The sequence below is a fragment of the Thermobia domestica genome, chromosome 2 (genome assembly GCF_964235325.1).
Source record: "Thermobia domestica chromosome 2, izTheDome1.hap1.1, whole genome shotgun sequence".
In the NCBI taxonomy this organism is placed as follows: domain Eukaryota; kingdom Metazoa; phylum Arthropoda; class Insecta; order Zygentoma; family Lepismatidae; genus Thermobia; species Thermobia domestica.
Genome location: NC_137455.1, coordinates 1,988,144 through 2,014,075, shown reverse-complemented (window position 1 = coordinate 2,014,075; position 25,932 = coordinate 1,988,144). Strand labels below are relative to the sequence as shown.

The 25,932-nt window shown below is 34.7% G+C and overlaps 1 protein-coding gene across 1 annotated transcript in view; it reads right to left on the bottom strand.

Moving 5' to 3' along the window:
* The window catches only part of LOC145669808 (uncharacterized), a 330,876-nt gene that overhangs the window by 98,393 nt on the left and 206,551 nt on the right, over positions 1-25,932 (bottom strand). The window contains exons 14-18 of the mRNA XM_081738154.1: positions 14,969-15,619; positions 11,144-11,318; positions 9,093-9,282; positions 5,291-5,463; positions 1,406-1,551 (exon numbers count right to left, since the gene is read on the bottom strand). Of these exons, the coding sequence (XP_081594280.1) occupies positions 1,406-1,551; positions 5,291-5,463; positions 9,093-9,282; positions 11,144-11,318; positions 14,969-15,619 (1,335 nt within the window). The remainder of the gene's footprint in view (positions 1-1,405; positions 1,552-5,290; positions 5,464-9,092; positions 9,283-11,143; positions 11,319-14,968; positions 15,620-25,932) is intronic.

The window sequence follows — 25,932 nt, the reverse complement described above, 5'->3', positions numbered from 1 at the left end:
TTTACCTTCATGATTTTCGTAACTGAAATTGATTTTCTTTCAATAAAACAATCGATGTTCAGCTATTCTGCGGGTTTCTCCTACTGTATCCTTGTAAATGTAATGCAAATAAAAATAAAAAGTAAAAACACCAAACGTTCTCGCTCTCACTTCTTTAATTGAATCTTATTATGCTGCAGCAACTACAAAAACATTTATTTACGAAATGTAAACAAAATATTAGGCGTTTTTAGACTTTTTGTTTTCGAAGAAAGTCACATTCAACAGCAAACTACTCTCTTGTGGATTTTTTTTCATATGAAATAATTTGCGCTATATTCTAGGGTTGTTAGGGAAATACCTATTTATGAATACGCCATATTCTAGAGTTGTTAGAGAAATATCTATTTATGAATACACGATATTCTAGGGTTGTTAGAGAAATATCTATTTATGAATACACCATATTCTAGGTTGTTAGAGAAATATCTATTTATGAATACGACATATTCTAGGTTGTTAGAGAAATATCTATTTATGAATATTCCATATTCTAGGGCTGGGTTAGAGAAATATCTATTTATGAATACGCCATATTCTAGGGTTGTTAGACAAATATCTATTTATGAAATAAGAACAAAACCAACTGAACAATTTTTGAGAAAATCGTCCGTAAAGGACTTAACTTCAGAAGTAAATAACTTCCTCTGGATTCTTCCTAGAAAAACTTCTCATGCTATATTATAGTATTGTTAATGAAATATTGATTTATGAAAAATAAACACAATCGTTATTTCCGAAAGCACTTCTTAGAGAAATATTTGGTCTGTGGTGAGTACTAAACTTTCCTTCTAAATATGATCACCACTTGTAATACACAGTGATATACCTTTGTCCAGCTTTAATTTAGGATCCTTGCACTTGATGAAGAAAGGTCCAAGATTGCTAATAAAACTCTAACTAACCAAGGCAGTATATATATTTTGAGTATATATCTGTGTTATAGTTTCGACTATGTTACATAATGTGTCTGAGGAAGGCTATGTTACATACCCGAAACTGTAACACAGATATATATCAGTTGATCAGTTAGAGTTTTATTAGCAAGAAAGATCCGTATACCTGTGGTTCTCTAAGTAGAAGAAGTAATCCGGACCTACATGAATAAGCAAGCAGTGGGATTTGTGAAACACTGTAGAAAAATAATATCCCTTGACCCACCATACAATACTAGGTATATGTTTACATTTATTGAATAACAAATATCATTGTAATAAATAAATAAATAAATGAAAAAGATACTCCTTCTTTCCTTTTATCTCTTCTATTATTACAAATTTGCAAACAAAACTTTCCATTGTACGTTTAAGTAACTCAAAATATTAAGTAAAATATATTTTTGTCAGTAATGAACAAAATACTCTACCTCTCTGCCGTCGATAGTTTTTAGAATGCATTTAACTTGTGATATATTGTTGGGAACGAGCCCTGCTCCGTTAAGATTCAAAACACCTTCCTCTACAACAGCTCTGTCCAAAGTGTTGGGCGTGGCTTGTGCAATACTTACGCAACCTATAAAGAAGTTGAAAAAAGTTTCATTAATATACAGTGTTTTACATTTGACCAGTACTTGAGGATTTAATAATAATAATAATAATAATAATAATAATAATAATAATAATAATAATAATAATAATAATAATAATAATAATAATAATAATAATAATAATAATAATAATAATTATTATTATTATTATTATTATTATTATTATTATTATTATTATTATTATTATTATTATTATTATTATTATTATTATTATTATTATTATTATTACAAAAAATACCGAGGTAGTGCGAGGGTTAATAAAAGATTTACATTTTAGCCAAGCAAGAGAAAAATAAAAAATTAAGAGGTAAAAATAGATTTTAACTTACGTCATACTGCATAATCGTTTGGCATGGGCTCTTTCAGGTTAGTCCTGCTTAAAAGAGATCCATTCTTTCAAATTTTCATGAACTGACCAATCGAGATATCGGAATGGCAGTTAAAAGTAACTGAATTATCAAGAGTTCAGATTAAATTCAGAGCTAAAGACTTGACGCCTAATCACAACACTAAGTTTTTATACTTTTAACTTTGAAACAATGCCATTAAACTATAATATTTTAAATATTCTTTTGCATATTAGAAGTTTCGTATTTTTCTTCTTAAAATGTTGTTAATAAGTTTGTTTCATATTTCTTAAAGAAAGTAGTTCCATAATTAGCGTTTATTATCCAAATTGGTTCACGTTTTTGTCACACTTTATCAAATACTATTCTCACGTAGCCAAACAGGTATAATTTACAATAATTTTACAGTTTATACTTTTATCTATGCTTGAACTTCAGTTGTGAGTGTGAAGTGCTAATCAGATATAAGTATTCTATAAAAGATACTTTTCATTTGAAAGTTAAGAATAGTTTCTTTTATTTAATACTAGGACGTTTCTATCTTTGTTTCAGTAATCTATTTTTTATTAATTAAAAAAGATATTTTCACATGGGGAAGAACCAAAACAATCTCAGGTTTAATCATGGGTGTCTTAAATAAAGAATATCAAACAGTTTCTAAAACAAAAATAAGGCTTAGTAAAAGAAGAGAAGGTCTCTTTCAACCTTCAAATTATCAAATGAGGAAGGTACGAGAGCTCATCAAATATAACCGAAAATTTGCTTTCCTTAGTAGCGGAAAGATAGGTAATATAGGCCTATACTCTTGATTCTAACTGAATCGTTTATTTCAGAAACCCGCTAAATGCATTTTTTTTAAACTTTAGGAAAACGAAAAAAACATTCTATCTCTGATAATAACAAATTTGAAGGTTCCACAAAATTTGGAGTATTTGTTAACTTGCTCGCGAATTGGATGATGCCTGTAACTTGATTATAATAGTTATTCCGTAATTAATAGAAAAATATATAAAAAATTCAGTTAACGGGTTTCTGCAATAAAACAAGTTGTGTCGAAAGAAAATGTACGAAGTAACAACACTTTCTATTGTATTCTGTTTCAAAAAGACAAACACAAAGGTATTAACTATATTCACGTATTTGGATATCAAATGAAAAGTCGGAACATGATTAGAATAGGAATTACCCATAGTAACAATGATAATCACGTTATCAGTGTCTTATGAAAGCGAACAGGGTTCCCTCCTAAACTACTATGTATGTCTGTCTGTCTTGAACTACTCATCTTAATATTCCCTGTCTACGTTACACATGGCCTCTGTAGTTGGCCACTGAAGGATGCCGTAGAAATCTTCATAACCTGTAGTGTAGTCACTCAGCTTAACTAGGTGCTCATTTTTTTGTTTTGCTAGGTACCTTTCCAAAAGGGTAAGCTTATTCTGAACTAAGTTAGTCAGCCTTGCAACTCGATCCCAAGAAACTTCGTGGATTTGTAGTATAAACATTTTTGCAAACTGGAGTAAGAATATCGTTGATTCTTATCTTGTACTTAAAAGTTTTGTTTCTTTTAAATGAGCGTGACACTTCACTGACACCAGCATCACCTTTGTTTGTTTTTATCCTACGTTTTACTACTTTCACTTCCATCAATGTTTGCAAATATGTATCTTTAGGGGCGCCCGAAGAAAATTTTCTAGGGATTGGCCCATCTCCATGGTTGCTATATTACATCTTGTATTTCTGGTATTTAATATACATGGTTTGCTATATTACGTATATATTTTCGAGAGCAAGGGGGCCTCGGGCCCCACCCTCCCCTCCCCTTCGGGCGTCCACGTGTATCTTACATGTTTTCTATATCTAGTCCATAGAAATAATTCCAAATATTATGTTTTGTTTCATCACCAATGGATAAACTGCATTTACCTGGATAATGGCACAAAATTTCATCTGGAATAGATCTCCTTGCCACCATATTACCTTTATAGTTTTTGTATTCTTCCCCCTTGACTTTTGCTTTTCGTATAACATTTCGTTGGTATTTGCTTTCATTGGTGGCACCATGTTTTCTTTCTGCTGGAGGTTCATCGTCATAACTATTACTAGACAATGCAACCAAAGAACGGCGAAAAATCTGCGGATATTAGAACTACTCTAACCAGAATACAGCACTCCTCAATTATGACTGTTGAAAAATGGCAACAAAGGAAGTGCACTGAAACAAAAACGCAACGAATGTCACTATCAGTGCAGTGTTTCCAAGAGAGGTAAACGTTAGATTTACTGCAGAAACACGTTATGTGATATGGATGTCACTTGACTGGTTTCTGCACTAAATGCCATGTTCGGTTTTAATAATAACCCATTTGGCGCCATGGTAGGGACTGGTTTCTGCACTAAGGCGTGTGTGTTTAGGGTATAAGTAACTTATTCCATACAAAGTCATTTTGTGAAAAAATATCGGTTAACGGTTTTCTGAAATAAACGATTCAATTATAATGTGCTTTTGCTTAGTTTTTTTTTTTTTAATAATTTCATAAAGTAAACAGCAATTGCTACGAAGCAATTGCTTACCTGTTTTTTTCTGGCCAACTCCGAACAATTGTAGGCTATTCAGGGGCGGACCAAGGACCGGACAACCCGGTGCGCCACAGTCAGGGTGTGCTAAAACAAGTGTCAAAAAGTAGATCTTATAACGTATTTTCTACTGACTTTTTTGGTTTATATTCTTGTAAAGTGACGTCAATTGCATCATTTTGTCTTCATTCCACCACGGAAGAAGCGAGTTTCATAGTAATAGGTAGAAGGGGGCTGTATCGACAAATGGAGACATAGCATGTAGAAGAAAGAGTGGACCTATATCATGTATTTGAGTATTAATTTTTCTTTTTGAAAAATGGGTTTAAAATATTAAAATCACTGTAATAAAATGTAAAATATAAACTAGGATTAGGGAGCGTCAAAAAATCACCTTGACCGGGTGAAATTTTTGCCTTGGTTCGCCCCTGAGGCTATTTGATGAAAATATAAAGAAAGATTAGTATGATAAGTTGGTTGAAATATAACAGGAGATGTTTATTACGCAGCGAATGATATTGATTAAATTTCACCAAAATCTAGTCGGCTAATCAGCACTTTATCATCCTTCAATCCACAACAATCAAAGAAACAATCCAAAACAATAACCTAAATTTTCAGTTAATTTTCTAATTTAAAAATTTTACTTAAATTATTTTTAAGATTTATAAGCATTTGTTGAAACTAAAGTGAAAATCAATGCATAATAATTTGCATTTAAAAAAGAGAGAAAGCATACAATAAAAGAATAAAAATGTCCATAAATATATTAAAAGCTTACTGTTCCAGTTGGGGTCATTAGGACTCAAACACTTTCCGCAGAAGTCTTTCTTCAATCCACTGTTAATTACTCCGTCGCATCCAACACATAAGTTTTGGCCTTCACAAACAGCACAGTTGTCTAATCCTTCAGAGCTTCCTTTGCCTGTATTTCCTTCAACGCACATCCCACATCTGCAACAATATTTACCAATCAGAGAACAAACAAACTGCTATGACAGCTGTCCAGAAAGTCCCAGACGTTTTGTCCTATCGCGGCAGTGAGCGGGGCAAGAGTCGCCATCTTGTTGTCAGAACGTTACCACACTCAGTACGCATCCAGTTGTGGTGCACGAGGACTGTGGCGCTCTTACTTGTGCTTTCTGTGACATGTTACAATGTGCGCTGCAATAGAAATACCCGCCTCTTGTGAGCTGCGTTCTGTTATTAAATTTTCGTTGAAAAAAAAAACAAGCAATTCAAAACAAGCGCCGAGGGAAAACTTAGCGCGAATGTGTGTTTTTTTTTTTTTTTTTCAGGAGAACGCACGTCCACCCACGGTCAAGTGTACCCGAGAGCTCTTGGATGGAAAAAGTTCGCTCATTCACCATACAGCACGGATTTGGCGCCAAGAGACTATTACCTCTTCCCAGTGATGAAGACATGGCTCGCTACACAATGCTTTGATACTGACGCCGAACTGCATGCCAGTGTAAGCCAGTGGTTGAAATCGCAGTCGGCAGATTTGTAACGCAACGGTATTGAAAAACTTGTGCAACAGTATGATAGGTGCCTTAATTTGTATGGCGATTATGTGGGAAAATAGCTTAAGACTGTACCTTTCAAATGTATATAAGATAATTTGGTTTGTTCATTCCGTTACTTTTTTTTATTTAGAAACGTCTGGAACTTTCTGGACAGTCCTCTCATGAAAGAATAAAAGAAAGAAAGACAGACAGACAGACAGAAAGAAAGAAAGAAAGAAAGAGAGAGAAAAAGAGAGAAAGAGAGAGAGAGAGAGAGAGAGAGAGAGAGAGAGAAACTCTTTATCAATGTCAAAAAGAAAGCTTTCACAATTCCATGTTATTTTTAATTATTATATTTTTTTAAAAAAAACAATCTTAGTTTCCACGGAATTATTACTGTAAGAAAGTATCTAATGACTTTTAAAACTATTTCTGCAGTTCTCAAAATGAGTAATATGACTATAAAATGCCTAATTTAAATTTAAAGTAAGATCAGAATTTATTGACGAGATATTAGAAAACTTAAGAAAGGTACTTATACACTTAAATTATACGTACCATTATTTTTTCATGGTACTTACAAATTGCATTTTTAGTTTTAAATAACAAACCACTATATCTTATAACTTACGAGGGGGTATCGTAAAGTTTTAATTATCACTAGGAAGTTATTAAGATATGATGATGAAATTTTGTCAGTATTATGTTTGGTTCTTATGTGCATGATGTGAAGCTAATTAGCTCCTAATGATTATTATTTTTTTTACAGGGTGTGCCAGAAGTGACCAAAATCCACATGGATAAGATTGAGGTCCGCAGTGTGATAAAGTTTCTGCATTTGAAGGGTAATAATGCCAGACAAATTCGTGAAGGCTGTGTATGACGATCATTGTCCTCTTATGACACCATTGTAAAGTGGAAAAGGAAATTCCAAATTGGTCACATGTCCCTCACAAAGGACCCAACACCTGGAAGACCATCCCTGACGGACGATGCGGCCACTGTGAAGAGAGTGGAGTGTTTAATCCTCGAAGACAGATGTGTAACCATCGAAACGATTATGAATGAGACTGGTCTCAGTTATGGTAGTGTGTGGAAAATTATCCATGATGAATTTCACATGTCTAAGGTGTCTGCGCACTGGGTTCCTCCTTTGCTGACACCTTTTCAGAATGCACCAGCTCATTCATCTCAAGTTGCTGTCAACAAAGCAAGGCCGTGTGGCTTTCAGGTATTGCAGTATTCGTTTTGTTCTCCCGACCTCGCACCCAGTTATATTTTCTTGTTTCCCCAAATGAAGAATCCGTTGTGTGGTCGCCATATTGACAACACAGATGATATCATTCGTAAGGTGGAAGAGTGGTTTAAAGTACAATGTGCAGACTTCTCCAATGACGGTATTCGTAAAGTGAACGAACGCTGGAAGAAATGTATAAATCTGGGTCGTGACTACATAGAGAGTGGTTAACAACTACAAATCACAACAATCCCTGTATTCTGATTTTTTTCACTATGATAATTAAAATTTTGAGATATCCTCTCGTATGTATTCCAAAGACACATACCATACATCCAAATACCATCTACACAGTGGCGTAACAATGACCTTTGGCACCACTAAGCAAAATCCCTAGTGGTGCCTCCCTCACCCATCGAATAGGCCCATGCACGACCATCTATAATTTATGCGTACGCGCATAAATGACCATAAATCGAAAATTATCAGTTTAAGGGTATTGAACGTTTTTCTTTATATATTGTTGTGGTATGTCTTCTAAAACTAAACTGTACAGAGTACCCTGTTCATTAAAAATATACTCACGTTAAATTCGGACATTTTGCAGTCGTAGTGTAAATGAACAGTAATGTATCAACCAGTATTACCAAAGGGATTTCAAATGAATATATATAGTAAGTTACGATTTTACATAATTATAAAATAAATAATAAACCTTGTGAAACCGCTTATAAGCATTTTTCTATTTTCACTTTTTAATCGACAAATTGTATACAAAAGCAGAAGTGTTTCTTTCTTACTCTTGCTTCTGCAAATTCTTTTATCAGATCAGAGATGTTCAATTCATGAGCTCTTTTCCCCTCAATACTCAGCATGGCCACACCCCAAAGGCGTTCTTGGGTCATACTGTTTCTGAGATATTTCTTGATTAATTTCAACTTACAGATCGATCACTCAGCAGTTACAACTGTAAGAGGAAGAGTTACTTATAGAAACATATGATCTCTCAGAACAAGGTATAAGCTTTATTTTTTAATCTCAAATGCTCAGATATCAAGAATGAGAACTGGGATCACATGAGAGTAGTGTTAATGGTTATTTATATCTGAAACGCATATATATCATTATCAACAACTGTTGATCCATTCCTGAATTAAGATCTTTATAATACTTTTTGACAACCATCTATCTTGGGTAAGTTCTTTCCAAGATATTAGAACTGCTACCTAATTATGTCAAACAAATTGTATTCGGCGCTGTGTAGGTCTCTTGTGGTATTCAGTAAAAAAGAGAAAAAAAAATATTTTCTGTACCTTCTAGGCTTTTTTCCTAAGAGAGTTACATCCATCTACTCTGTTTTTTTTTCTTTCTCAGTCATTCACACACACACACACACACACACACACACATATATATATATATATATATACATAAATCTAGGATATGATCAAGGGAGGGGCTAAACAATAGTTTGCCGCTTTATCCAGTGTAAAACAGGATTGAAGTCCATTTTATCTAGTGTATACCTGAGGGTCAAGGGGGGGGGGCTATAGCCCCTATAGCCTCCCTTGGATCCACCCTTGTATATATATATATATATATATATATATATATATATATATAGAGAGAGAGAGAGAGAGAGAGAGAGACGGTTGTTAAAAAATTAGAATAGCACCACTTCCTGCGCCAGTAGGCAATGCCTACCCTGCCTACCCTATTGCTACGCCACTGCATCTGCATTTAATATGCAATGAAATAATCATTATTTATCCAGTAAATGAAGATCATTAAGATCATAACTTGGCTGAGACAATTGCATATAAATATGTACAAATACTAACGGATTGAAATAAGCGCCTGAAGAAGTCGATCCATCACAATATGTAATAGTTTGTTGTTGTTTTGAAACGCAAATGTTATTCCCGCTTAAGGATAGAAGTTTGTTCTGCCCCCAACACTGTCCAGCGCAATCTTTTTGGGCCACTCGTCCAGTTGTTCCTCCTACGCACACCCCACACTCGTACACGGCATCTGAAAAGAACAAAATACACTAATAAGTGAAATTGTAAACTTCCGAGAGAAAATAGGTTTCGAAATACTGTTACGGGCATCCATAGTTACTTTTCTGTTAATGAAGATTCGAAATTATAGATATTAAATATTGTTTTTACAATACTAAAATTATATAAAGAAAAAGTTACTCACTAGAATTGTTTGCTTCTATACATAGATAATAACACACATACACACACACACACACACACACATATATATATATATATATATATATATATATACAATATTTTTTCAAAAATTAAATTAAATTCGGAAAAGGCCCTATTGATGGAAAAATGCAATAATAGATTCAAAAGGACTTAAATAACTTTCAAACAGATATTTTAAGAAGTCCAAAGAAATTGCTCAAGAGTTGTTTTATGGACACCAATAATATATATTCACCGCTTCACGTGTATGTATTAGATTATCCCTGATATTTCCGGTGCCTACATGACTCTTTTACGCGGGAAAGAAAATGTGATGAAATCAGCAAGTGAAATAAAATATAACGCAGATAACATAATTGAAGAGTGCATAATAGAAAAGGTACTAACAACAAAGGAACTCGCTAAGCCTAATTTCAACAGCATTCCTCTAGTTGTTAATCATGTCGACAAAAAATGTCTTGTGGTTCTCACCGACCACAATGTCAATAGTCCGGACTTTTTTAAAATCCTCTTTCTTCTCATTGACAAATTCGAAAACCAAATTTACTAATTATCTCAACTTTGATGTAAAATACCACTTAGTTCAGTTCTGATCTTAATCTAGTACTAGCAGAATACCCGTTCTTCGCACGGGGAAAATACATTTCATTTTGGACATAAAGGGACATGGAGGTTGAGTTTGGATTTAAACGGCATCGGAAGTATCACTGCTCATCTGAGCGACCCAGAGAACTATGGATTCGACACTTATGTCGGTCATTTTCGAGCATTTCTAAATATCTCTCCGTCCCTCTCTCCTCAGTTGCACCGCCAAAGTGATATAAAAACCATTCCAGGCCCAAACCTCATCTATGTTGAAAATTTGATCGAAATCGGTACAGTAGTTCAAGAGATTAAGAGTCACAAATATAGTCACTTTCATTTTAATAATGTAGATTAGAAGTTTCAATAATCTGTCGCTCTAAATTACGATCGTTTTTGTGTAACTTTAATATTTTTTGTACCATTCTAATTTCTTTTAAGATGTATTGATGGTCTGAGACTCGATTCTCTTTTCTAATGTCTCTAATCTGTTGTTCCGACCTTTTCGTGTTACTATCGTAAATTTTATCAGAATTACTGGTAACTTGGTAAATTCTACTATGCTGTTCGGTTAAATAACTATTTGTAGTTAGTTAAGAGTTTCTCTCACACTTGTAAAGCTGTGTTGGTTCTTTGTAAATTAAAATTTCTGCCTTTAATTCTTCAATATCATTCTATTCACAGATTTGTGCAAGTTCTGAACATTACTTGCACTTCCGAACTTTCGACTCTCCACTGGAGCTTTGGTCACGAGGATAAAAAACAGGAGAAAGAAAAAATACAAACATCAGGGAAAGAAATAATAAATTAATAGATCTAACCAAGCGAAAAGCGGTGCTGGAACACTCTTTGTCAAAAAGAACGATTAGATATCAAATAATGGTGATGCGAGTTCCCATATGCCAGAGTTGTAAAGTTCGAGTATAGTAACTGGGTTTCCTGCATGGAAAGTGCGTATGCCATTTGTATAACCACAAAAGGAGTTTCCTAATGTAAAATTTGAGAATACATCTACTGAGTTCGTAAAAAATTAACATGACACGAAAAATAGAACATAATCTGCAATTAGAAAAAAGAAACCTGACCTCCTCCGTCTACCCCAGCACAGTCTACACAGTTGTTACAGGCTGTTCCTCCTCCGCATTTCCCGCATTCGTTAACAACAGCTGGCGCACTTGTGATCGCTTTCCCAGTGCAGTCAACCATCGGCATGTAAACGACAGTGAAGTCTTCAGCCAAGCTCGTAGTATTGCCACATTGCTGAAAAAATAAACATTAACCATAAAGTACAATAACTACTCAAAATAAATGTTACACTATGAAAAATAAGTATTATAATAAATAAAATGTGTATGTATATTTACTCTCAGGATTTAAAGATCATACTTAAACTAAAATATTTTCATTCTTCTTACAGATTTCTGTTATTCCTGAAATTTTATAGCTTCAAGCTTTCGACTCTCCCCTGAAGTCTTGGTCACGGGGGTTAAAAACAGGAAGAAAAAGAATAGAAACATCAAGGAATAAAAAGGAACGGAATTATCTTGGAAGAGCTGTAGGAAAACACTTCTCAAGTGCGTCAGCGATCTCCAAATGAGGTTAATACGAACTAAAATATGGCGGAAACAATTTGTGCACCTTTCCTGTTCCTTCTTAGAAGGTTGCCAACTCATGTTATTATTTTTATTGTTATGCCAATCCTGTGAAAATTTTGTAATTATTGATCCCATTCGTCATTCAACCATCCCTTGTCTAAATTTAATTATGTTTTTTAAATTTTCAAAAACCAGTCTTTCTACTTCATTTATAGCTCCGAATAAAATTTTTGAATCTTCTACCCTGCGTTGCATTTCTTTTAAATGTTTCGATAAACCTGACACCGGATTTTTCCGCTTTTGAATCTCTAATGTGTTCCTTTACTCGGACTTTTAAATTTACTTTCGTTTTGCCTCGTCGTAACTCTTTTGGCAACTGCATTTTATTTCGTAAATACCCGATTTTTCATTGGAATCCGTGTAATAACTCTTAAATTGGGTGATGTCCTTTTCTAAAGTTTTGGGGTTTTTTAAGGCTGTACGGAAACCGTATTGTGTACAGATTCTATTTAATACAATTGTCAATCTGGGAAAAATAGGCAATCCAATCCACTTTTTATCCTTTATGTCGGTTTCAGATTTATCGGAACTTAAATTCCTTTTCACCTGATTATACCAATTCTTTAATAATGAAGCTGGGTACCCGTTCAGACTGCCCAGCTTCATCAGGTATTCAATTTTTGTCTGTAAATCTGTTTTTCAGGTTGCAAGACGTATGGCACGTTTGCTTTGGTACTTGCTGAATATACAGCTTTAATGGATGTACTGTGTACCTACTGTTGGCTTGTGATGGACACTTTTGATGAATTTCTTGTTATGCCTACTTATATTAATATCTAGGTAGTGCCATGCCGTGGAAAATCAGCGCCCGGAGCCAGAGTATACGACGGCGCCCCCATATATATATTCCAAGCAATTTGTCCTATCTGTTTTGCTTTCTTCTCCCGAATTTTCGCCCCCTTACTTCGGCGCCCGGGGCCGTCGTCCCGCTCGCCACCCCCCACGGTACGGCCCTAGATCTAGGTATGTAAGACTGCTGTTCTTTTCTTTCTCAACATTGAATCTCAAATTCCTGTGAATATTATTTAATTATTTTAATAAGTAATCTAGTTTTCCTTGTAAAAGAAAAATACATCGTCAACACGTCTATAGTATCGAACTGTATCAACTTTCCGTTCTTTCAAAATTCCACTTTCAACCATTTCGGAACACTAAACTAGTTCCGTCTTCAGTAGTAATATCACAAGGATAAAAGCGGATAAAAGAAATATGGTGTAGGAACAGAAATATTTACCAAACTGAACATAACGTAAATATCCTTTTTATCAGAAAGAAGACCAGAGCACTGTTGAAGAAAGAGCTGAGTTTGAGAAAAGCGTGGTGTCTATGCTAAGTCATTGTTGCCAGAACAAAAGTACACATCAAAGGTATGTAGCCAGATTTTATCAATATTGCCAGAATCCAGGTTTAAAGCTGGTTTATATTTATTGGGCAACAAATGCAGTTTTGAAAATCATATTTCTAGTTTAGAAAATATCTCATTGAAGATTCTGGGACAATTGAGTATGGAATTTCCCAAAGGAACCAAGAATTCCTCAAAATTCTGAGAAAGAAAGAAAGTTGAAATGTATGAAAGGACTGGACATAAAGGAAAGGCGTATCGCTATTATCCAAAGACGAAAGATAATAGGGAACTATTTAATGTGCTGTGTGTTCCATAACTTCAACCATAATTAGGAGAATTGAGAAAATTACTTCATAGTTGTTATAATTAAAAATAATATTATAACTCAGTAAAATAATGGTTAATCCTAATATAAACATTTGTAGCACTGGCATAACAAGAGGAGGGCTCTTGTGGTTCGAGGCCCTTCAAAGTCTAGTTATTGGGAAATGTAAAGGATATCTTCTTATTCGAAAAACGGTATTCCCCATTAAACACGTTTCACTACCTGGAATGAAAGCCGAATTCATGCGCAAGAAAGAGTGCGAATCTACTACTTGGACACGAAGCACCCTTCTCAAATGTTAAATAAATAAATAAATAAAATAAAATAAAATAAAAAATAACCTTTTCAAATTTGTTCATCCATTCTAACATTACTGGTAAAAATAATTCAAAAGAAGAGAAAATTCTGGAATGGACTTAGTTGCCCACCTTATGTCACTTAAAAGGAGGATTTGAAGATTTTACTATAATGAATCAATGTTAATTTGTTTATTTAATTTTGGTTAACTAGATATTATACGTAACTAGGACTACGATCATCTGTTGAGTGATACCCGATTTACTCCTCGGGACGTGAATCCGAAGTCTAACGAAGGAGATGCGTGCATTCTAATATTCGTTTCGAGTATGTTTGTTACGGCAAGTTCAAGGATACAGTTTTGTTAAATACATATCCATGAATTTCCTCCTTTAGCAACGAACTACACAAAATTATCAATTTTTCTCTTTGTACATAATTTTCTAGTGTTTGCGCAGGGTATCTTGCAAATATTCCTTTACATTTCCAAAATTTAGTTTCAATAGTTAGGCTTGGAGGAGTTTTCTCTGTCTATATCAATGCTCCAGGTGTTTTCAGTTGAACTAACCTCTATTTTACTGAGTTGTGGTATTTCCTACTTGTATAACAACCATGTAGTAGTATTTTCTCAAATCTCCTACTGCAGACCATTACGTGCTTTGAAGGTATGCAAGACTTATAGTTCCCTAGGTACATAAAAATTCTCCTTTCATGTTTCGTCTGTGACCAATATCGATATGTCTTACACGAAGCACATTTCCTTTGTGGCCAATCTTATCAAACATATTCATTTCAACTCACCTTTATGTCAGAATTTCCGGGATCCAGGACTGTCCCAGAGCCCTGAATGAGGTAGTTTTGACTACTGCAGAAATGACTTTTTGAGTAAATTTCAAGACCACCTCTTCTATCATAATTAGCTTTGAGTAAACTTCAAAGCTTAGTTTTGCAGGTTGCTAGCGCGCTAATAACGCAGAAAGGAAGCCGATTGTGGCGTTTGTGGACGTAAATAATTTTTGTTTTGTTTTCGTGCATAGATTCATCCATAAAAGATAATAGTAATATCAAATCACCCTGGGCGGGAGTTCATGTGGTTCGGATTCCACGTTAATCAGTAGATCCCGTCTTATATAGCGTCGCTGCTGAAAGGGACGTTAAACTCAAAATCAACTCAACTCAAAACACCCTGTATATTGAGAATAAAGAGTGAGAGAAGTTATCTCATTAGTAGGCTCTACAGTATTTCTAATGATAATTTGGTTTTCAACAATAACTTACAACTGCTTACCTCGTTACAAAGCGGTAGTTGTATGTTCTCCTGTAAAGTCGCGGTGTCTGTGGCATCCCAGGCGGTGAAAACAAGTTTAGTCTTACTCTTAGCATCAGGTGCCGTCCACCAAGTATCATCTGATGCAGCTAAGTAGCGCAGTCTATTTTCAGGTTTCAAATAAAGCGGAGCAACCGATAGAGTGGTTTGCGACGAAGAATCAATGTAAACATAGTCTTGAGGATTCTCTTCTATTAAGCTTTGTAATCGTGCTTCAGTCTCTGCAAACAATGGTCGAAAATGTCGTGACCTTTGACAACTGTCATCAGTTAAGTCGACGGAACAATCCACCAGTTTTTGCGTAAGTTGTCTTACATTAACGGTACCAACATATTCCGTTTGTAGGTTAATACTAGCCAAAGGATCCGTGCTTAAGCTCGTGATGTCCTGCCACTGAATATTATCCTCTGACCACTGCCATTTCCCTAGATCAGACACTTGAGCGTAATAAACAGCCATTCCAAGGTTGTCATTATCCACATCTGTGTAGAAGAGTTGTGCGTATGTTGCCACAGTGACACCACCAGTGTTTTCCCCTTTATATATTATAAATGGCAAAAGATCTGGGTCTGAATTTCGCTTCGGAATAGGAGCATCATTCATAGGAAGAACCTAAAACAAGAAAAGAAACATTAGTTGGTTAACAATTGTTAAAAATTAACCCCCAACAGTTGAATTACTCTCTCTCTCTCTCTCTCTCTCTCTCTCTCTATATATATATATATATATATATATATATATATATATATATATATATATATATATATAGAGAGAGAGAGAGAGAGAGAGAGAGAGATACCCTGTTTCAAAAAGAATATACGTATTTCGAATACATATCTTTATTAAACTTAAAGACTTACGAATGTGAAATTTTACACACATATTTACGAACCTCTCAAGTTCAAATTACAGTTCAAAGTTCAAATTACAGATGTTCAATATGTCCTCCATCAGCGATACGAACAATATCACATCGATACTCAAATTCCTCCCATACTCGGGCAATCATGTCCTGCGTCACTGATGTTACGGCAATACGGATCCGGTTCATCAACTCTTCCAGGTTCTGTGGGAGTGGTGGTACATAAACGTTGTCTTTAATGATACCTCACAGGAAGAAGTCACAGGGTGTCAAATCCGGTGACCGTGGAGGTCAGCTGAGACATGCTGAGTTGCCAGCTTCCTGACGACCAATCCAATGATCCAGTAGAGTTTCATTCAGATATTCACGCACTTGGCGACTCCAGTCAGGAGGGTGCCCCGTCTTGTTGAAAAATGAAGTTGTCTTCGTGCAGCCTGGGAAACAACTAGTTTTGTAACATAGCGAGGTACTGCTGACTTAACAGATGATCGGGATATCGCATCTGTTGTTGTGCTGTTGTTACAAGTGCCAAATTGTTGTTGTCGGCACTTGTAACTCCCGACTGGCACGACGAGTTGATTTTGAAGGACTACGTTGGAAAGCAGTTTGAATTCATGCAACATTTTCTTCAGGAACACGAGGGCGGCCAGAACTCTTTCCTTTATATACACATCCTGAATCTACAAACTGCCGATACCATCTGCGAATGTTCCACTCATTCGAAGGATCAATTGGTACCTCAACCTGAAACGTCTTTGCTCTGTACGCAAACTCGAGTACACAAAATGATTTCTGCTGCGGAGTAGCCATTTTAAACATATGACGGTTACCAAGCAAAACAGAAGACAACTGACATCTAGCGACTATTAATATAAACTAGACTATGCATTCGTTTCTCCAATAGCCAAGCCGAAGCGCAGCGATCGATAGTTTGGACAAAATAATTCTTCATAATACGTATATATTTTTTTTGAAACAGGGTATATATGAAAGTGACTATATTTGTGACCGTACCTCTTGAACCATGCAACCGACCTCGCTCAAATTTTCGACATAGATGAAATTCGGGCTTGGAATAGTTTTTATCATTTCATTTTGAGGGTGCAACTTAGAGGAGGGAGGAGATATTTAAAAATCATCGAAAATGACCGATATTAGTGTCGAATCCACAGTTTTTAGTGTCGCTGAGCTGAAGAGTGACACTTTCGATGTCGTTTAAATCCAAATTTAGCCCTGCAACTAGCGGGGGTGGGGTGGGGTGGGGTGATGATATATAAAAATGATTGAAAATGACCGATATCAGAGAGGGCTTCAGTAATAGTAAAATGTGACTGACTAACTTACTTATTTTTTTTTCTTATTTTAACCCATCGAAGCGGGTAATTGATATAGTATACATTAATAGTAACACTATTAAACTTAAAATTCAGAACGTCTTTCAAACAGTGAGATTTAACAAGAGACTGACTGTCTTCGTAAGTTTTTAAGGAGTTTTGTTTATATCTGTGGTGTTTGGTAAAAGGGAAACAAGTCAAACCCTCAAGTTTTAAAGACTTTTACCCGTTTTGTTAGTGGATTGTGCTGACAATAGAATGTTGTTCCTTAATATCTGAAATATAAAGCTTTAAAAGTCTTTATCTCAAAATCACAGATATATTTATTCTGTCTGTGTCTCCATCCGTCCGTCCGAGAGACACAAAATCTCAAGGATCACCATCTATTTTGGCCAGGATGTACAGAGTCAGAGGAATAGAGGTCGTAAATGAAGATGCTTTACCCTCCGGAAGTTGTAGAAATCAACCATTTCAGGTTTTAATATAGATCACTATAAAATAAAACAGTAATAGATAATGATAAGCGGTTTCCTTACAATCGATTAAACGACTGAAGAATACATTTCCATTTCTTTTCCGCTCTTAACTCTTTACTAAAACCGGAACTGATAGAAATTCACTACAACTTCCGGTTTCAATATTGATCTATATAGAACAAAAACGATAAAAGGTAGGGAGGACTTGTTTTTTGCAATCAATTTAGAGTTTTAACAATAGGTATCATCTTCTCCGCTGTCTATTCAAACCGGAAGTGGTAGAAATCAACTACTTCCGGTTTTAATATAGATCACTATAAAGCAAAACAGTAATAGATAGTGATAAGCGGTTTCCTTACAATCGATTAAACGACTGAAGAATACATTTCCATTTCTTTTCCGCTCTTAACTCTTTACTAAAACCGGAACTGATAGAAATTCACTACAACTTCCGGTTTCAATATTGATCTATATAGAACAAAAACGATAAAAGGTAGGGAGGACTTGTTTTTTGCAATCAATTTAGAGTTTTAACAATAGGTATCATCTTCTCCGCTGTCTATTCAAACCGGAAGTGGTAGAAATCAACTACTTCCGGTTTTAATATAGATCACTATAAAGCAAAAACAGTAATAGATAGTGATAAGCGGTTTCCTTACAATCGATTAAACGACTGAAGAATACATTTCCATTTCTTTTCCGCTCTTAACTCTTTACTAAAACCGGAACTGATAGAAATTCACTACAACTTCCGGTTTCAATATTGAGCTATATAGAACAAAAACGATAAAAGGTAGGGAGGACTTGTTTTTTGCAATTGATTTAGCGTTCTAACAATAGGTACCATCTTCTCCGCTCTTAACTCTTTACTAAAACCGGAACTGATAGAACTCCACTACAACTTCCGGTTTCAATATTGATCTATGTAGAACAAAAACGATAAAAGGTAGGGAGGACTTGTTTTTTGCAATCAATTTAGAGTTTTAACAATAGGTATCATCTTCTCCGCTGTCTATTCAAACCGGAAGTGGTAGAAATCAACTACTTCCGGTTTTAATATAGATCACTATAAAATAAAACAGTAATAGATAATGATAAGCGGTTTCCTTACAATCGATTAAACGACTGAAGAATACATTTCCATTTCTTTTCCGCTCTTAACTCTTTACTAAAACCGGAACTGATAGAAATTCACTACAACTTCCGGTTTCAATATTGATCTATATAGAACAAAAACGATAAAAGGTAGGGAGGACTTGTTTTTTGCAATCAATTTAGAGTTTTAACAATAGGTATCATCTTCTCCGCTGTCTATTCAAACCGGAAGTGGTAGAAATCAACTACTTCCGGTTTTAATATAGATCACTATAAAATAAAACAGTAATAGATAATGATAAGCGGTTTCCTTACAATCGATTAAACGACTGAAGAATACATTTCCATTTCTTCTCCGCTCTTAACTCTTTACTAAAACCGGAACTGATAGAAATTCACTACAACTTCCGGTTTCAATATTGATCTATATAGAACAAAAACGATAAAAGGTAGGGAGGACTTGTTTTTTGCAATTGATTTAGCGTTCTAACAATAGGTACCATCTTCTCCGCTCTTAACTCTTTACTAAAACCGGAACTGATAGAACTCCACTACAACTTCCGGTTTCAATATTGATCTATGTAGAACAAAAACGATAAAAGGTAGGGAGGACTTGTTTTTTGCAATTGATTTAGCGTTCTAACAATAGGTATCATCTTCTCCGCTGTCTATTCAAACCGGAAGTGGTAGAAATCAACTACTTCCGGTTTTAATATAGATCACTATAAAATAAAACAGTAATAGATAATGATAAGCGGTTTCCTTACAATCGATTAAACGACTGAAGAATACATTTCCATTTCTTCTCCGCTCTTAACTCTTTACTAAAACCGGAACTGATAGAAATTCACTACAACTTCCGGTTTCAATATTGATCTATATAGAACAAAAACGATAAAAGGTAGGGAGGACTTGTTTTTTGCAATTGATTTAGCGTTCTAACAATAGGTACCATCTTCTCCGCTCTTAACTCTTTACTAAAACCGGAACTGATAGAACTCCACTACAACTTCCGGTTTCAATATTGATCTATGTAGAACAAAAACGATAAAAGGTAGGGAGGACTTGTTTTTTGCAATTGATTTAGCGTTCTAACAATAGGTACCATCTTCTCCGCTCTTAACTCTTTACTAAAACCGGAACTGATAGAACTCCACTACAACTTCCGGTTTCAATATTGATCTATATAGAACAAAAACGATAAAAGGTAGGGAGGACTTGTTTTTTGCAATTGATTTAGCGTTCTAACAATAGGTACCATCTTCTCCGCTCTTAACTCTTTACTAAAACCGGAACTGATAGAACTCCACTACAACTTCCGGTTTCAATATTGATCTATGTAGAACAAAAACGATAAAAGGTAGGGAGGACTTGTTTTTTGCAATTGATTTAGAGTTTTAACAATAGGTATCATCTTCTCCGCTGTCTATTCAAACCGGAAGTGGTAGAAATCAACTACTTCCGGTTTTAATATAGATCACTATAAAATAAAACAGTAATAGATAATGATAAGCGGTTTCCTTACAATCGATTAAACGACTGAAGAATACATTTCCATTTCTTTTCCGCTCTTAACTCTTTACTAAAACCGGAACTGATAGAAATTCACTACAACTTCCGGTTTCAATATTGATCTATATAGAACAAAAACGATAAAAGGTAGGGAGGACTTGTTTTTTGCAATCAATTTAGAGTTTTAACAATAGGTATCATCTTCTCCGCTGTCTATTCAAACCGGAAGTGGTAGAAATCAACTACTTCCGGTTTTAATATAGATCACTATAAAATAAAACAGTAATAGATAATGATAAGCGGTTTCCTTACAATCGATTAAACGACTGAAGAATACATTTCCATTTCTTCTCCGCTCTTAACTCTTTACTAAAACCGGAACTGATAGAAATTCACTACAACTTCCGGTTTCAATATTGATCTATATAGAACAAAAACGATAAAAGGTAGGGAGGACTTGTTTTTTGCAATTGATTTAGCGTTCTAACAATAGGTACCATCTTCTCCGCTCTTAACTCTTTACTAAAACCGGAACTGATAGAACTCCACTACAACTTCCGGTTTCAATATTGATCTATGTAGAACAAAAACGATAAAAGGTAGGGAGGACTTGTTTTTTGCAATTGATTTAGCGTTCTAACAATAGGTATCATCTTCTCCGCTGTCTATTCAAACCGGAAGTGGTAGAAATCAACTACTTCCGGTTTTAATATAGATCACTATAAAATAAAACAGTAATAGATAATGATAAGCGGTTTCCTTACAATCGATTAAACGACTGAAGAATACATTTCCATTTCTTCTCCGCTCTTAACTCTTTACTAAAACCGGAACTGATAGAAATTCACTACAACTTCCGGTTTCAATATTGATCTATATAGAACAAAAACGATAAAAGGTAGGGAGGACTTGTTTTTTGCAATTGATTTAGCGTTCTAACAATAGGTACCATCTTCTCCGCTCTTAACTCTTTACTAAAACCGGAACTGATAGAACTCCACTACAACTTCCGGTTTCAATATTGATCTATGTAGAACAAAAACGATAAAAGGTAGGGAGGACTTGTTTTTTGCAATTGATTTAGCGTTCTAACAATAGGTACCATCTTCTCCGCTCTTAACTCTTTACTAAAACCGGAACTGATAGAACTCCACTACAACTTCCGGTTTCAATATTGATCTATATAGAACAAAAACGATAAAAGGTAGGGAGGACTTGTTTTTTGCAATTGATTTAGCGTTCTAACAATAGGTACCATCTTCTCCGCTCTTAACTCTTTACTAAAACCGGAACTGATAGAACTCCACTACAACTTCCGGTTTCAATATTGATCTATGTAGAACAAAAACGATAAAAGGTAGGGAGGACTTGTTTTTTGCAATTGATTTAGAGTTTTAACAATAGGTATCATCTTCTCCGCTGTCTATTCAAACCGGAAGTGGTAGAAATCAACTACTTCCGGTTTTAATATAGATCACTATAAAGCAAAACAGTAATAGATAGTGATAAGCGGTTTCCTTACAATCGATTAAACGACTGAAGAATACATTTCCATTTCTTTTCCGCTCTTAACTCTTTACTAAAACCGGAACTGATAGAAATTCACTACAACTTCCGGTTTCAATATTGATCTATATAGAACAAAAACGATAAAAGGTAGGGAGGACTTGTTTTTTGCAATCAATTTAGAGTTTTAACAATAGGTATCATCTTCTCCGCTGTCTATTCAAACCGGAAGTGGTAGAAATCAACTACTTCCGGTTTTAATATAGATCACTATAAAATAAAACAGTAATAGATAATGATAAGCGGTTTCCTTACAATCGATTAAACGACTGAAGAATACATTTCCATTTCTTCTCCGCTCTTAACTCTTTACTAAAACCGGAACTGATAGAAATTCACTACAACTTCCGGTTTCAATATTGATCTATATAGAACAAAAACGATAAAAGGTAGGGAGGACTTGTTTTTTGCAATTGATTTAGCGTTCTAACAATAGGTACCATCTTCTCCGCTCTTAACTCTTTACTAAAACCGGAACTGATAGAACTCCACTACAACTTCCGGTTTCAATATTGATCTATGTAGAACAAAAACGATAAAAGGTAGGGAGGACTTGTTTTTTGCAATTGATTTAGCGTTCTAACAATAGGTATCATCTTCTCCGCTGTCTATTCAAACCGGAAGTGGTAGAAATCAACTACTTCCGGTTTTAATATAGATCACTATAAAGCAAAAACAGTAATAGATAGTGATAAGCGGTTTCCTTACAATCGATTAAACGACTGAAGAATACATTTCCATTTCTTTTCCGCTCTTAACTCTTTACTAAAACCGGAACTGATAGAAATTCACTACAACTTCCGGTTTCAATATTGAGCTATATAGAACAAAAACGATAAAAGGTAGGGAGGACTTGTTTTTTGCAATCAATTTAGAGTTTTAACAATAGGTATCATCTTCTCCGCTGTCTATTCAAACCGGAAGTGGTAGAAATCAACTACTTCCGGTTTTAATATAGATCACTATAAAGCAAAAACAGTAATAGATAGTGATAAGCGGTTTCCTTACAATCGATTAAACGACTGAAGAATACATTTCCATTTCTTTTCCGCTCTTAACTCTTTACTAAAACCGGAACTGATAGAAATTCACTACAACTTCCGGTTTCAATATTGAGCTATATAGAACAAAAACGATAAAAGGTAGGGAGGACTTGTTTTTTGCAATTGATTTAGCGTTCTAACAATAGGTACCATCTTCTCCGCTCTTAACTCTTTACTAAAACCGGAACTGATAGAAATCCACTACAACTTCCGGTTTCAATATTGATCTATATAGAACAAAAACGATAAAAGGTAGGGAGGACTTGTTTTTTGCAATTGATTTAGCGTTCTAACAATAGGTACCATCTTCTCCGCTCTTAACTCTTTACTAAAACCGGAACTGATAGAAATCCACTACAACTTCCGGTTTCAATATTGATCTATATAGAACAAAAACGATAAAAGGTAGGGAGGACTTGTTTTTTGCAATCAATTTAGAGTTTTAACAATAGGTATCATCTTCTCCGCTGTCTATTCAAACCGGAAGTGGTAGAAATCAACTACTTCCGGTTTTAATATAGATCACTATAAAATAAAACAGTAATAGATAGTGATAAGCGGTTTCCTTACAATCGATTAAACGACTGAAGAATACATTTCCATTTCTTCTCCGCTCTTAACTCTTTACTAAAACCGGAACTGATAGAAATTCACTACAACTTCCGGTTTCAATATTGATCTATATAGAACAAAAAAGATAAAAGGTAGGGAGGACTTGTTTTTTGCAATCAATTTAGAGTTTTAACAATAGGTATCATCTTCTCCGCTGTCTATTCAAACCGGAAGTGGTAGAAATCAACTACTTCCGGTTTTAATATAGATCACTATAAAATAAAACAGTAATAGATAGTGATAAGCGGTTTCCTTACAATCGATTAAACGACTGAAGAATACATTTCCATTTCTTCTCCGCTCTTAACTCTTTACTAAAACCGGAACTGATAGAACTCCACTACAACTTCCGGTTTCAATATTGATCTATATAGAACAAAAACGATAAAAGGTAGGGAGGACTTGTTTTTTGCAATCAATTTAGAGTTTTAACAATAGGTATCATCTTCTCCGCTGTCTATTCAAACCGGAAGTGGTAGAAATCAACTACTTCCGGTTTTAATATAGATCACTATAAAATAAAACAGTAATAGATAGTGATAAGCGGTTTCCTTACAATCGATTAAACGACTGAAGAATACATTTCCATTTCTTCTCCGCTCTTAACTCTTTACTAAAACCGGAACTGATAGAAATTCACTACAACTTCCGGTTTCAATATTGATCTATATAGAACAAAAACGATAAAAGGTAGGGAGGACTTGTTTTTTGCAATCAATTTAGAGTTTTAACAATAGGTATCATCTTCTCCGCTGTCTATTCAAACCGGAAGTGGTAGAAATCAACTACTTCCGGTTTTAATATAGATCACTATAAAATAAAACAGTAATAGATAGTGATAAGCGGTTTCCTTACAATCGATTAAACGACTGAAGAATACATTTCCATTTCTTCTCCGCTCTTAACTCTTTACTAAAACCGGAACTGATAGAACTCCACTACAACTTCCGGTTTCAATATTGATCTATATAGAACAAAAACGATAAAAGGTAGGGAGGACTTGTTTTTTGCAATCAATTTAGAGTTTTAACAATAGGTATCATCTTCTCCGCTGTCTATTCAAACCGGAAGTGGTAGAAATCAACTACTTCCGGTTTTAATATAGATCACTATAAAGCAAAAACAGTAATAGATAATGATAAGCGGTTTCCTTACAATCGATTAAACGACTGAAGAATACATTTCCATTTCTTCTCCGCTCTTAACTCTTTACTAAAACCGGAACTGATAGAAATTCACTACAACTTCCGGTTTCAATATTGATCTATATAGAACAAAAACGATAAAAGGTAGGGAGGACTTGTTTTTTGCAATCAATTTAGAGTTTTAACAATAGGTATCATCTTCTCCGCTGTCTATTCAAACCGGAAGTGGTAGAAATCAACTACTTCCGGTTTTAATATAGATCACTATAAAGCAAAAACAGTAATAGATAATGATAAGCGGTTTCCTTACAATCGATTAAACGACTGAAGAATACATTTCCATTTCTTTTCCGCTCTTAACTCTTTACTAAAACCGGAACTGATAGAAATTCACTACAACTTCCGGTTTCAATATTGATCTATATAGAACAAAAACGATAAAAGGTAGGGAGGACTTGTTTTTTGCAATCAATTTAGAGTTTTAACAATAGGTATCATCTTCTCCGCTGTCTATTCAAACCGGAAGTGGTAGAAATCAACTACTTCCGGTTTTAATATAGATCACTATAAAGCAAAAACAGTAATAGATAATGATAAGCGGTTTCCTTACAATCGATTAAACGACTGAAGAATACATTTCCATTTCTTTTCCGCTCTTAACTCTTTACTAAAACCGGAACTGATAGAAATTCACTACAACTTCCGGTTTCAATATTGATCTATATAGAACAAAAACGATAAAAGGTAGGGAGGACTTGTTTTTTGCAATCAATTTAGAGTTTTAACAATAGGTATCATCTTCTCCGCTGTCTATTCAAACCGGAAGTGGTAGAAATCAACTACTTCCGGTTTTAATATAGATCACTATAAAGCAAAAACAGTAATAGATAGTGATAAGCGGTTTCCTTACAATCGATTAAACGACTGAAGAATACATTTCCATTTCTTCTCCGCTCTTAACTCTTTACTAAAACCGGAACTGATAGAAATTCACTACAACTTCCGGTTTCAATATTGATCTATATAGAACAAAAACGATAAAAGGTAGGGAGGACTTGTTTTTTGCAATCAATTTAGAGTTTTAACAATAGGTATCATCTTCTCCGCTGTCTATTCAAACCGGAAGTGGTAGAAATCAACTACTTCCGGTTTTAATATAGATCACTATAAAGCAAAAACAGTAATAGATAATGATAAGCGGTTTCCTTACAATCGATTAAACGACTGAAGAATACATTTCCATTTCTTCTCCGCTCTTAACTCTTTACTAAAACCGGAAC